At 36.4% G+C, this 14,961-nt stretch overlaps 1 protein-coding gene and 1 long non-coding RNA gene across 5 annotated transcripts; both read left to right on the top strand.

Moving 5' to 3' along the window:
• Positions 1-1,160: 1,160 nt before the first annotated feature.
• Positions 1,161-4,701, top strand: LOC135789791 (GTP-binding protein Di-Ras2). Its single transcript, XM_065299808.1, has 2 exons — positions 1,161-1,706; positions 1,785-4,701. The coding sequence occupies exons 1-2, from the start codon at positions 1,569-1,571 to the stop codon at positions 2,235-2,237; spliced, it is 591 nt and encodes a 196-aa protein (XP_065155880.1). The 5' UTR covers positions 1,161-1,568; the 3' UTR covers positions 2,238-4,701.
• A 648-nt stretch (positions 4,702-5,349) lies between these two features.
• Positions 5,350-9,078, top strand: LOC135789492 (uncharacterized). 4 transcript variants are annotated; one of them, XR_010547583.1, is made up of 9 exons: positions 5,350-5,709; positions 5,855-5,887; positions 7,813-7,884; positions 7,997-8,048; positions 8,161-8,212; positions 8,326-8,377; positions 8,490-8,541; positions 8,612-8,705; positions 8,817-9,078. It is a non-coding gene; the product is annotated as an uncharacterized lncRNA (long non-coding RNA). The 4 variants fall into 4 exon arrangements; XR_010547581.1 differs by having other exon boundaries at positions 5,352-5,709; positions 7,833-7,884; XR_010547580.1 differs by lacking the exons at positions 5,350-5,709; positions 5,855-5,887 and adding an exon at positions 7,319-7,493 and having other exon boundaries at positions 7,833-7,884.
• The last annotated feature ends 5,883 nt before the right edge of the window (positions 9,079-14,961 follow it).

Below are 14,961 nucleotides of genomic sequence, written 5' to 3'. Positions count from 1 at the left end.
TGGTTGATTTTGCTTTCACATGGATATTTTTGTGGAAGGTAAGGCATTTTATTCATTTGAATATGATTTATTTCATATTTACCTTATTATTTTATTAAAACCTTGAATTTATTGTTTTTTGTTTTTTCCTCACAGGAAAAGGAGCTGGAGCAATTGGTACACACATCATATGCTGTCCCACCTGAATGCAACGTGAAGAACATGTCTTATATGCAATATTTCTCGTACCTTTTCAAGGGGCACGATAATTGTGCGAAATATCATAAAATCAAAGACATTGCATTCTTCTGGTCAGTGCCGCCCTCTCAAGTCTTTGGTACTCAGTTTGGTAATTTTGTGCTTGCCCCAGCCGAGAAATTAGGCAACGCGTTCTCTAAGCTTCTCACCGGTGTCTTTAGTAAGTACTTCTAAACATAACCTAACTTGAGAAATATAACCTTAATGTTTAACCTTTGCAGGTGTAGTGCCTTGGTACATGATGATTCCGGCGACGTTAGCTATACCTCTACTTTTGTTTTGTCTGTTGATGGCAGGATGTGTTTTATTGTCATTCATGTTTGGCAGTCCGTTCGGTTTTCATCTATTCCATCTAATAGGGTTTTCTTTTGGAGGTAATAGCAATAGTGTTACTGAGGAGCGGAAACGAAATCCAAGGACAATCAATATTACCCTGCCTGCTCAGCAAATCAGCGCTCCTTCTACTTCCGCTTCCGACCAGCCATCGCCACTTCTGCAATTGCAGGGCGAAAAAAAAACTCCGATTCAACAGTTGAACAAGCAAGAAATTGAAGAGGTCCCTGAAGCGGAGGATTCGTCATCCGGGGATGAGGATATCATTGTTCTGCAGGCGGAAAGTTCGATGAGCATAATTAAGGAATGTGATAATGAAGGGGAATATGAATTGATATCGTAACCAAACACATTTTAAAGTTCTAAGTTAAATAATATTTGGCCAAGCCATATCATGTCATGATACGCAAGTAACAAAATAGTAAATAAAGCAACTGATACGTTTTGTACAAAGTTGCTTTTCATGAGTAAGCTGAGACGTGCGCGTCCGGGAGTGACGTCGTTTGAAATTATGAATGAAAATAGTTGCGACGCGGCTACGAGATGCCGTGCGCGTGGGCGGCGGCAGCGGTGGCGGGCAATCAATACACGCGCCAAGGGGTGCAACGCAATCACGCCGAATGACGTCACTCGGCGGCGGCGGCAGCGACGACGGTGCCTCACTCGCCGCCTCACTTACCTCACCGCTGTGCGCGCAGTGGTTGTTGCCGTCGACATCGAAGCATCCCACCGTTCAACCAGCCGTCGAGACAAAAGCGCGTCGCGATAAACACGACGATTGTTTCACCGGTGGGCACCGTTATTCCGATTGTTCAATTGTGCGGTGGACAACATGCCGGACATTAAGTAAGCGCCCGAATGGCGTGTGCGTGCGTCGCGCGCCGCTGTAAACAACCGCAGCTCGGTTTCTTCAGCATCTACCAGTGAGTGCCCCCGCGAGGCGGCACAGGCCAGTCAACATTGAGGAGACGACGACTGCGTGCACGAGCGTCGCCAGCATGCCGGAGCAAAGCAACGACTACCGCGTGGTCGTCTTCGGCGCCGGCGGCGTCGGCAAGAGCTCGCTCGTCCTGCGCTTCGTCAAAGGCACCTTTCGCGAGAGCTACATTCCCACCATCGAGGACACCTATCGTCAAGTGAGAGCCATTTTGACCTTCAAATGTCATTGACATTGAAGGCTACCGGTATAGGTTATGTGATATTTGTCGTTTTAGGTTATAAGTTGTAACAAAAACATCTGCACACTGCAAATCACCGACACAACTGGATCACATCAATTTCCGGCGATGCAACGGCTGTCGATCAGCAAAGGGCACGCGTTTATTCTAGTCTATTCGGTGTCCTCGCGCCAAAGCCTAGAAGAATTGCGTCCCATCTGGGAGGTGATCAAGGAGGTGAAAGGTCCTGATCTCACCGCCATTCCTATCATGCTGGTGGGCAACAAATGCGACGAGAGTGCCGAACTGCACGAGGTGAGCACCACCGAGGGTCAAGGCCAGGCACAGCAGTGGGGTGTGCATTTCATGGAGACGTCGGCCAAGACCAACCATAACGTCAAGCAGCTCTTCGAGGAGCTGCTCAACCTCGAGAAGTCGCGTAATGTCAGCCTACAGGTGGGCAACAAAACTACGAGCCGTATCGCCAAGGACAAATGCGAGGTTATGTAAGAATCTATATGCGTAGGCAACCCAACATACACTCGCGCGCGTTTGGTAGAAAACAGATGGGTCACACTCAGGTAACAGTTTCGAACTTTATATACAGCATTATGTTTGAGGGCGTTAGGTTGTTGCATTTTCGGCGCACTTTAGGTCTGTTTCGTGCCAATTTTTAGCATCTAAAACAAGCGAGCATTTCGTGGCGAAACAAAAGTGCCCATTCGATTCGAGCAATGAAATTCGGCGCATTTCTTTGGCTAAAAACGTGACAATATTAACGTACTAAATAATTGTTTGTTCGAATGCTTTGACACACACACACACATGTATTTAACTTTTCAACGTTTAGTCCTTCGAACTTGTGTCGACCTTGTAGAAGCAAAGTAAATGAAAAACTAAATCGAAACAAACGTGCGAACTTACACAAAGAAAATTCAACGACTTATCGTGTAGTAGGATTTGCTTCTGGCTTTAACTTACCACACATCACGAGAGCTACAAAACCTCGTAGAGCATCTTTCTTTCCTCATTAAGACTGATTTCATCATGTTGATTAATGATATACGAGCCTAGGACGTATTCATCACAATCTCATACATACACACATACATACAAAGAGCGCGTGTTTTTCCAAGTGTGGCGTCGAATGTTCCTCCTTTTCAAAATGGCAACTTGCAATTTGGGTTGCCTGATTTACCTTGGAAAAGCAGCAAATTATGACATCGAAAAAATCGAAGAAACGAGGCCTACCACATAAAAATATTCAACAGGAAATAATGGTGCACACATCCAGATCCATATCGTTCCATATCCCATTACGATTATGACTATGATTATCGCGTGCACATATTGCATATATTGATAGCGTACACGACAAAACAATTGAAGCCTATTCACACACAACACATACGCAAACCAAACATAACATTCGCGTTTAACATAGAGATAAAAAGAATAGATAAACATAGTTAAAACAGTAAAGAGCATTAATAGCTGATAATATTCGCATATGATATCTTTTATTATCAATTTCATCTTCATGATGTTCATTGTCATCGACACGGAATTGTATGCAGTACGCACAGCAGGCCAACGTAGGCACCTTCTTTTACACCCTGTTGGTTAAATTAACACATAACTATTTGAGCATAAATATTTATTCAACGTTTAAACTATCAAAACTTCGTCCATTCGTTTACTTCAATAGCATTGAATTGATTGAACTTGTTGATTGTTCTAGCGCAAACGTAGGCAACCAAGTATACGCCTAATTGATCTATGAGTATTGATTATGTTATGTATTTTATCTGTATAGTATGCACTCACACACACATGCAGAAACAACAAAGACCGAAATTGTACATTTTAACGAAGATAACCTTGTGTAATAATGCAACGAAATATTATTAACGTATTAAATTATATTGAAACAAATGAAGCTAAACAGAAAACCTTTGAAGAGAGGTGAAAACGTTATTAGATTGTATATCACATATTATTAGATGCTATAACTTACTATTACAATATACATATAAATATAATTATATACATATATTACTATATATTGAAAACAATTGATGAAACGAATACAAGAGCAACACAGATAAAACATACACCCACACGCCGATTTCGCGTGTGTTGATTGGTTGAATGATAAGCAGTAACGGAACAATCAGTAGAGATTTGCTTTAATTAACTAATTACTAATGATGAACCGATCGATTTCTCGCGTATATTACATTAATATACACAACACCACTTGAATTGTTAAACTGGTTGCATAGCTTGTACCTAATGTACGTTGTAAAACACATTTCAATTGGTTTGTAAGGCAAGTAGCCATCACTTTTGTAACGGACTGAGAGTAAACAAAAAGAACTACCAAACTATTGGTTCATTGAGCGTAGCAGCTATAGGAGCATTGTAAATACGAGTAAATTGGATGATCAAATCCAGTGCTGAATAGTGCTTTCTTTTCGACTCTTTTTAATGAATTTTAAGGCTACCAGCATTGTTGGTTGCCTACATTCAACGATAATGTTTACGAAAAAGATTTAAAAACTTGTTACACATAAAAAGGAAATCCATCTTCACATCTAGTGGATATTAACATCTCTCGTAGAGCGTAGGGAATTTATTAATGAATAAACTAGACCAAAAATTATTAACGAATTAGACACACACACACACTGATATACATGGACACAGCCCACATGCGTACACAAGAATACTATTTATATACATTACTACTTATTGCATTGTGCATTTGTATTATTATCGATTGTAATATCTATTTGTATTTTTCAATGCCCGATACATGAATAAAATTGTAAACACACACACACGCAGTGCCGCCGTGTGGAGTATGTATGCGGCGGCACGGTTATTACGGACGAGATTCTAGATTTTATAATATTGTTTTTGTTTTTCTTTTGTTGTTAAATGTGCTATAATAAAACTATTATCACATTAAGTGTTTTGTCTATTTTAAACTTAGGTTTCAGATTCTTTTTGTGTAATATATGGATTATCGTGGGTGCTTACGTTAAGCCAATTAACACCGTAATAGCTTTGGAATACGTATAAGTGCAATGAAGGTGTGTAATTACAAGTAATTAGTTTCTGCATTTTACATGCCACGAAAAGATTACATTTAGTGAAATGGTTTGATTAATTAAAATGTTCTATAAGTACTTTTTCTAAATTTGCCGTAACATTTAGATGAATTTTAACATTTCAATTTTTGTTTTATATTTAAATAGTTTTGTAAACATTTACAGCATTTAAAGAAATTGTATACAAATATTATGAGAAATGATAAGTAGTTTTGCTTAGTAAATGTTATTAGTATTTATTTAATTTGACATTGATAGTTTATCAATTGGCTCAACGTGTTTTACTTTAATCGTGCCTCCGTGAAATACGCAATACGAAATAAGAATACCGGTCTAAGAATTGCTAGAGTTGCAGGTTTTAGTTGTTATTCTTTCAACGCGCGTATTTGCGTGTTCTTGACGCACAAGTTTTGCGCATCTCATACTCTGCGCTGCGGCAGGAGGTCGTCTTATCTTTTGATATCGTGTGTTGTGGCTTGTTCTGCTTGTTTTTTCGGTGCATTGCAGGTAGTTTCGCGCCGGTCGTTGCTCCATGCACGCGTGTTTCGTGCGGTTAGAATAATTTTTCATGTTTTTATTCGATAAATTGCGTTATATTTGTTCGACAATTAACTATGTATTAGCCGGTCATTAGTATGTACGAGTATAGTATAATGTAATCTTTAATCGCGCGTTGAATGTTCCTAAGTGCTAGTTTCTTTTGTATGCGTTCGCGGTTGTGATGTTATCGTTCGCCATTGTGTTTGATCGCAGTTCGATGAGCTAACACAGCGGATTGCGGGTTGTTCGATGTCGGTCGTTGAGTGAATTGAACATTTGTCGCAGCCATGTTGATTGTTTACATTAGAAAGACTCTTTGCGCTTGGGTAAGTAGTCACATACACCTATCTCGATACTGTTATATGCATTAGGTGTTGTGTTGATAGTTTGCTATTTTATCAGATTTGTGAACATTAGTGAACATAACATATTGTATGGAATGCCTCAACTAATATTTTCTTTTAATTACAGTATTTGCCATGCCTTGGGGCCTGACTGGCAATGGTGAGTTTATAATAATTTTTTTATTGAAATATTCACGATGTACGCATGTTTGTATGTACCAGATGTAGTTTTTTTTATCGCGTTCTACCTTTGAGTTACAATGTCACAAGATACATAGTTGCGTGCCATGTTGCTCAGAATATTGATGGATTTTATCTCGCGAATGGTTTGCAATAATTTCGTGTTCCCTTCTCTATTCATATGTTTAGATTGCGCTAGAGTTCCTTTTAACGATGTGCCATTACCACTTTGGGTCCGAATTTGCTGTATCTCGGGAACCGTCCTTGAAATTTAAATTATTTTTCAAATTTACATAGGGCGAGAAGTATTTTATATTATGCGACATAGCCGCCATCCGTAATCACGCTAGAAATGCCTTAAAATCGCTCTCTAACTTTTACAATTTGGGTAAATTTTCAAAATACTCGGTGGAAATTTGGCTGTATCTTGGGAACCGCTTGTGCGATTATAATGATTTTTTCAAATTTTGGTAAAGCGAGAGGCATTTTATACAATGCGATATTGCTACCCCCCGAAATCTCTCTAAAAATACCTTAAAATCGCTCTCTAACTTTTACGATTTGTGTGAATTTTCAAAACACTCGGTGGTAATTTGGCTGTATCTCGGGAACAGTTTATGCGATTTTAATGATTTTTTCAAATTTAGATAAAGCGATAGGCATTTTATAGGATGCGACATTGCTGCTCCCCAAAATCACGCTAGAAATGGCTTAAAATTGCTCTCTAACTTTTATGATTCTTGTGAATTTTCAAAACACTCAGAGGAAATGTAGCTGTATCTCGGGAACCGTTCATGCGATTTCAATGATTTTTTCAAATTTAGATAAAGTGATAGGCATTTATAATCGCTCTCTAACTTTTACGACTTGTGTGAATTTTCAAAACACTCGGTGGAAATTTGGCTGTATCTCGGAAACCTTTCGTGCAATTTTTTCTAAGTAATAAAATAAATAATATATTAATAAAATTTTACTTTTGTTGTTATTAAGTTAACAAAATCAGTTATATAATTATTTATTTCAATTCTAAAAAGTGTAGTTACAATTATAGCTCTAACACTGAAAAAGAAATAAATATAAGTTTATTGGCTTACAAACGTGTTATATTAAGTGTCAAGTACGCTTTACAAACCACGTGTGTGTTAACTTAGCCTCGGTAGATTGTCACAATTGTACCAACCACGAATACCAACCAAAAAAATGATACATAAAACATAAATATTTAAAATTTTATTTTTGTTTTTGTTAAGTTAATGTAATAACTTATATAACTATTAGGTTAATTTTATAGGGTGTTGAGTTACAATTATAATACTGTAACACAGAAAAGGAAATAAATATAAGTTGATTGACATATAAACGTGCTTCATAAAGTGTAGAGTACGCTTTACAATCCACGTGTGTGTTAACTTAGCCTCGGTAGGTTGTCAATATCATCACAACTATACATAAAATATAATACATAAAACAATTATATAAAAATTTTGTTTGGATTTATTAAGTTAATATAATAACTCATTGATTTATTTATTTCACTTTTGCGGTGTGTTGAGTTATAAATGTAACACTGTAGCACTGAAATAGAAGTAAGTAATATTTTACTGTCCTACACACATGTAAAGTGTGAAGTAACCTTCCCAAAATTGTATGTATTAGTGAGCCTTAGAAGTTGTACATAAAAAGTACTATTATACACTACCCGATAAACACGCGTGTGATACTCTTATGTTTGTGTGCATGATTTAAAATTAAATAAAAATTTATGTCTTCCCTTACAATTATTTTTAATAATACATATTTATTAATAATAATTATAATTATTAATATAATAATTTAATTATTCCTAAATAATTTTTGTGATTGTCTCACACATTAACCCCCAAAATTGCATTTTTATGTTCGAAGGACTTTTTTTCTGGTTCTAGGAATTTTGCACTTGAGTCTGACATTGTAGATGGACCATTCTTGCATCAGATTGTAAGTATTTAATCCCTTTATCATTTTCCTAAATAACTTTTGTGATCATCTCACAAATTGACCTTCAAAGTTGCATTTTTATGCTCGAAGGACTAATTTTTGCCGGTTTTAGTGATTTTGCACCTGAGTCTGACACCGTAGAAGGACCATTCTTGCATCAAATTGTAAGTGTTTAATTTCTTTATTATTTTCCTAAATAACTTTTGTGATTATCTCACAAATTGTCCTCCAAAATTGCATTTTTATGCTCGAAGGACTAATTTTTGCCGGTTTTAGTGATTTTGCACCTGAGTCTGACACCGTAGAAGGACCATTCTTACATCAAATTGTGAGTATTTAATTTCTTTATTATTTTCCTAAATAACTTTTGTGATTATCTCACAAATTTACCTCCAAAGTTGCCTTTTTTATGCTCGAAGGACTAATTTTTGCCGGTTTTAGTGATTCTGCACCTGAGTCTGACACCGCAGAAGGACCATTCTTGCATCAGATTGTGAGTATTTAATTTATTTATTATTTTCCTAAATAACTTTTGTGATTATCTCACAAATTGTCCTCCAAAATTGCATTTTTATGTTCGAAGGACTAATTTTTGCCGGTTTTAGTGATTTTGCACCTGAGTCTGACACCGTAGAAGGACCATTCTTACATCAGATTGTGAGTATTTAATTTCTTTATTATTTTCCTAAATAACTTTTGTGATTATCTCACAAATTTACCTCCAAAGTTGCATTTTTATGGTCGAAGGACTAATTTTTGACGGTTTTGGTGATTTTGCACCTGAGTCTGACACCGTACAAGGACCATTCTTGCATCAGATTGTAAGTATTTAATTTCTTTATTATTTTTTTAAATAAGTTTTGTGATTATCTCACAAATTGTCCTCCAAAATTGCATTTTTTGTTCGAAGGACTAATTTTTTCTGGTTTTAGGAATTTTGCACCTGAGTTTGACACCGTAGAAGGACCGACCATTCTCGCATGAGAATGTAAGAATTTAATTTTTATTTTCAACATTCCTAATTAGAAGATTAAATCGTAATTACCTCGACAACTAAAAATTCTCTACAAGATGGCATCTTTATTAAAAAATGATGAAAATTGCACAAAAAAAATTTTAACGAAAGATTTTGTTATAAAAAAGGCAAAAGATTTCTCTTCTTAATGCTCGAAATTATAAGTTGGAATTTTTTAATCCTGTTTTCAAATTCTCCTAGACAATTTCATTCTACATCAATAATTTTCGTAACTTTTTTTGCTAGCATTAACCGTTTAGGCTTTATTTGCAATTTTATAGAAACTAATTGCAGTAATATATATATAATAATCTGGCGGGAACTGTCTATGTTCACTTTCTGCGTTCCTACTACTACAGACTGATGAGTTTATACACAATATTCTTTTTGATATTAGGATCGCAGAAAGTGCAGTGCGCTGCTGAATTTTCAGCAATCTCACTTAATTATTTAGTATTTTTGGAACACAAGCAGAGCGTTACTCAAATCAAATTGAATGAACCAAAAGTAATAAATACTACCCTGACGTTTTAAATTTTGTTTTGTGTCTGCTATGCTGCTTCTGTCGGCGCAGCGCGTCAGTTTTCTTGCTTATTTAGATAGTACTGGTAGGGGCTATCTGCTTTGTTTACGCCTGATATCAATTCCTTTTACACTTTAGTCGATCGCGCGCTGTGTTACGGGTAGCACGTGTTCTGTTCGTCACTCGATCTTCGTAGCGACTTTTCGCATTTTTTACTTTAATTCTGTAATTGTCTTCATCGGCCCCACGTAACAGTCTAATGTAGCGCAACCCCAATTAATCATCGGTTCGCTTGTGCGCTTGGGATGTTCCGTCGGTCATCGCTAAGTATTATTCGGTTGTGGAATTATCTGCAACCGTGTTGGTCTTTATGTCCGTCGCGTGCGTGTTTATCGGCAGTTGTTTATCTTCTCGCATATTGGCAAAACTAGGGTTTATTATTAATTCCTGCTGATAGATAACGCTGGTACCCAGTTTGAGAGTCATGGAATCTGCGATATCTATAAAGAAGTATTGGAGATGCGCACATTTTAAGGTTAGTCTTTATTGCTACGAGATTTGAGATTCGTCAATGTTTTCTTTATTTGAAAGATATATGTATTTTAAATGTTGCCAATATAACACATTGTAATGTTATAAACTAATTCTTATTCCTTCGTGGCATCCTCTTTCTTGTTTTCAGGATCGGTGTCTTAAATCATATAGTATTTTATATAAATCTTATGTGCGTGAAGCGTGTATAATGCATTGCTGTTGCTTGAATTGTGTTGTTGTTTTTAAAAACATGATAAAAACAGAAACATATATAGAAGGATCAAATAACAATGATAAAAACACTCGGTGGTCGAGTGGAGACGTGCACCTGCTGGCATGCTAGCAGACACGGATCGAATCTCAGGTATAGAAGTCATTTTTCTCAAATATAAAAATATCAGGTGTAATTTGGGTTGCATATATGAATTGCAACGAAATATATGAGAAATTGAAATACAAGTGAAGGCAATAAGAGAAGTAAGAAAAGAAAGTCAAAGGAGAACGGGAGATCAGGGAAATAGAAGAATATGAGTAGTAAGTAGAGAATGAGAATAGGAGAAGATAGAAGGAAGAGAACAGAGAGTAGAGTAGAGAAGAGGAGGAGATAGAAGAAAGAGAACAGGGGAGGATCAGATTTTTAAATTTTTTGGCACGTGTCGTTATAAGACAGTCTACGGTCGATCTCCCAGAGCGCCTCCGGCGCTCTGGTCAATCGCCCACTGCTTCGATTCGTCCATTGCTCCCGGCCCAACCTACAGCTACGATGTCTCTGCGCTTCATCCCCGGAATTATCAGGCATATCAACAATTTTTATGGTGGGGGATCACCCCCAGAGAGAGGGAACTCCTTATAAGGACAATCCTTATAAGGTCTTGTAAAAATATTTCTAAGTTTTAAGTCGCCTCAAGAGAGGTGACACACCAAAAATATTCTTACCAGTTCTGACCTGTAGCTGAAATGAAAGAAGGAGCACACAAATCACACAGGATACCTTAACAATTTTTATAGTGGGGATCATCCCCTGAGAGAGGGAATTCTCTTAGAGACCTGTACCTGAAATGATTGAGGAGGTTCACAAATCAAAGAAGTCAATATATCTTACTATTCATTTATTAACAATAGAATACAAGTTTATATTTTACAAGTCAACAAAATACATGTCGCCATATTGAAACAAGACTTACGACCTGCATAGCCGCGCACATGCAAGCAAGTTGCACTTCGCAAAGTACTACCGGGATAAAGAAATTAGGAAATAGACCATTTTCTACGTGAGTGAAAATGGGAACAAATATACAGGGAGTTACAAATAGAAAATTCAAAGTGCAAAGAAAAAAAACCTAAAACAACAACTAAAGCTAAATTTTCACGGACAACAAGGAAAACAAATATACAGGGTGCTGCAAAAAGGAATTTACTACATCACAAAAGAAAATGCCAAGTTCAAGATGGAAAATATTAGGAAACACTAAATGTCGACAGTTTTTCATAGGAAATTAAGGAAAACAAATATACAGGGTGTTACAAAAAGAAAATCAATAGTACAAAGAAGGAAACAGTCGGGAATACCAAATTTAGAAAACTTATAATAGGAAGTCAAGAAAAACAAACATACAGGGTGATACAAACAGGAAATTCCTAAAATTAAAAATAAAATACAAAGTTTAAGTAGAAAACGACCCAGAAACGACAAATTTAGTCAGTTTTACACTAGAACGCAAGGAAAAGTAGAACATAGGGTGATACAAGAAGAAAATCGCTACATTTTATTTATAAAATAATGATGCCGAGCCGCGTGTAGGTAAGAACAGACTGAAGCGGTTGAACGTTCGTAGCATGAGAGGAAGCATTGCGCACGTTTATAGCGATATAAAAACTTGTTTATACACAAACCCCGATATGCGTGTAGAATTGAAATAGCACATTTTTGAAGTGCACTAAAATAAAATATAATAATTCAAAAAATATAATCAGTTGTTAATTTCAGCGCATTCGGTTCGTGCGTTATACTAACGAAACTATTGCGTATATGCGTATACACACAACTATCACTATAACTCGCGTTACGGAATTTTCTCGCAATAAAATTCGATACAGGGAAATAAAGAATTAAATTCCGCATCTGGGAAAATTAATCCGAACTTAGTTTAAAACGCGTTCGCGTGTTATAATATTAAAAAAGTACAATTCCTAGCGCAACGAGTACTATTGCGTATTTGCGTATACACACAACTATCACTATAACTCGCGTTACGGAATTTTCTCGCAATAAAATTCGATACCGGGAAATAAAGAATTAAATTCCGCATCTGGGAAAATTAATCCGAACTTAGTTTAAGACCGCGTTCGCGTGTTATAATATTAAAAAAGTACAATTCCTAGCGCAACGAGTACTATTGCATATATGCGTATACACACAACTATCACTATAACTCGCGTTACGGAATTTTCTCGCAATAAAATTCGATACCGGGAAATAAAGAATTAAATTCCGCATCTGGGAAAATTAATCCGAACTTAGTTTAAGACCGCGTTCGCGTGTTATAATATTAAAAAAGTACAATTCCTAGCGCAACGAGTACTATTGCGTATATGCGTATACACACAACTATCACTATAACTCGCGTTACGGAATTTTCTCGCAATAAAATTCGATACAGGGAAATAAAGAATTAAATTCCGCATCTGGGAAAATTAATCCGAACTTAGTTTAAGACCGCGTTCGCGTGTTATAATATTAAAAAAGTACAATTCCTAGCGCAACGAGTACTATTGCGTATATGCGTATACACACAACTATCACTATAACTCGCGTTACGGAATTTTCTCGCAATAAAATTCGATACAGGGAAATAAAGAATTAAATTCCGCATCTGGGAAAATTAATCCGAACTTAGTTTAAGACCGCGTTCGCGTGTTATAATATTAAAAAGTACAATTCCTAGCGCAACGAGTACTATTGCGTATATGCGTATACACACAACTATCACTATAACTCGCGTTACGGAATTTTCTCGCAATAAAATTCGATACAGGGAAATAAAGAATTAAATTCCGCATCTGGGAAAATTAATCCGAACTTAGTTTAAGACCGCGTTCGCGTGTTATAATATTAAAAAAGTACAATTCCTAGCGCAACGAGTACTATTGCGTATATGCGTATACACACAACTATCACTATAACTCGCGTTACGGAATTTTCTCGCAATAAAATTCGATACAGGGAAATAAAGAATTAAATTCCGCATCTGGGAAAATTAATCCGAACTTAGTTTAAGACCGCGTTCGCGTGTTATAATATTAAAAAGTACAATTCCTAGCGCAACGAGTACTATTGCGTATATGCGTATACACACAACTATCACTATAACTCGCGTTACGGAATTTTCTCGCAATAAAATTCGATACAGGGAAATAAAGAATTAAATTCCGCATCTGGGAAAATTAATCCGAACTTAGTTTAAGACCGCGTTCGCGTGTTATAATATTAAAAAAGTACAATTCCTAGCGCAACGAGTACTATTGCGTATATGCGTATACACACAACTATCACTATAACTCGCGTTACGGAATTTTCTCGCAATAAAATTCGATACCGGGAAATAAAGAATTAAATTCCGCATCTGGGAAAATTAATCCGAACTTAGTTTAAGACCGCGTTCGCGTGTTATAATATTAAAAAAGTACAATTCCTAGCGCAACGAGTACTATTGCGTATATGCGTATACACACAACTATCACTATAACTCGCGTTACGGAATTTTCTCGCAATAAAATTCGATACAGGGAAATAAAGAATTAAATTCCGCATCTGGGAAAATTAATCCGAACTTAGTTTAAGACCGCGTTCGCGTGTTATAATATTAAAAAAGTACAATTCCTAGCGCAACGAGTACTATTGCGTATATGCGTATACACACAACTATCACTATAACTCGCGTTACGGAATTTTCTCGCAATAAAATTCGATACAGGGAAATAAAGAATTAAATTCCGCATCTGGGAAAATTAATCCGAACTTAGTTTAAGACCGCGTTCGCGTGTTATAATATTAAAAAAGTACAATTCCTAGCGCAACGAGTACTATTGCGTATATGCGTATACACACAACTATCACTATAACTCGCGTTACGGAATTTTCTCGCAATAAAATTCGATACAGGGAAATAAAGAATTAAATTCCGCATCTGGGAAAATTAATCCGAACTTAGTTTAAGACCGCGTTCGCGTGTTATAATATTAAAAAAGTACAATTCCTAGCGCAACGAGTACTATTGCGTATATGCGTATACACACAACTATCACTATAACTCGCGTTACGGAATTTTCTCGCAATAAAATTCGATACAGGGAAATAAAGAATTAAATTCCGCATCTGGGAAAATTAATCCGAACTTAGTTTAAGACCGCGTTCGCGTGTTATAATATTAAAAAAGTACAATTCCTAGCGCAACGAGTACTATTGCGTATATGCGTATACACACAACTATCACTATAACTCGCGTTACGGAATTTTCTCGCAATAAAATTCGATACCGGGAAATAAAGAATTAAATTCCGCATCTGGGAAAATTAATCCGAACTTAGTTTAAGACCGCGTTCGCGTGTTATAATATTAAAAAAGTACAATTCCTAGCGCAACGAGTACTATTGCGTATATGCGTATACACACAACTATCACTATAACTCGCGTTACGGAATTTTCTCGCAATAAAATTCGATACATGGAAATAAAGAATTAAATTCCGCATCTGGGAAAATTAATCCGAACTTAGTTTAAGACCGCGTTCGCGGGTTATAATATTAAAAAAGTACAATTCCTAGCGCAACGAGTACTATTGCGTATATGCGTATACACACAACTATCACTATAACTCGCGTTACGGAATTTTCTCGCAATAAAATTCGATACAGGGAAATAAAGAATTAAATTCCGCATCTGGGAAAATTAATCCGAACTTAGTTTAAGACCGCGTTCGCGGGTTATAATATTAAAAAAGTACAA

The sequence above is a fragment of the Atheta coriaria genome, unplaced genomic scaffold (assembly GCF_025399875.1).
Source record: "Atheta coriaria isolate IRGN ID8LTWV9N9 unplaced genomic scaffold, Caltech_Dcor_3.1 hic_scaffold_3_pilon, whole genome shotgun sequence".
Taxonomy (NCBI): domain Eukaryota; kingdom Metazoa; phylum Arthropoda; class Insecta; order Coleoptera; family Staphylinidae; genus Dalotia; species Dalotia coriaria.
Note: the sequence above shows the minus strand (reverse complement) of the source record. Positions and strands in the feature narration are given on the sequence as shown.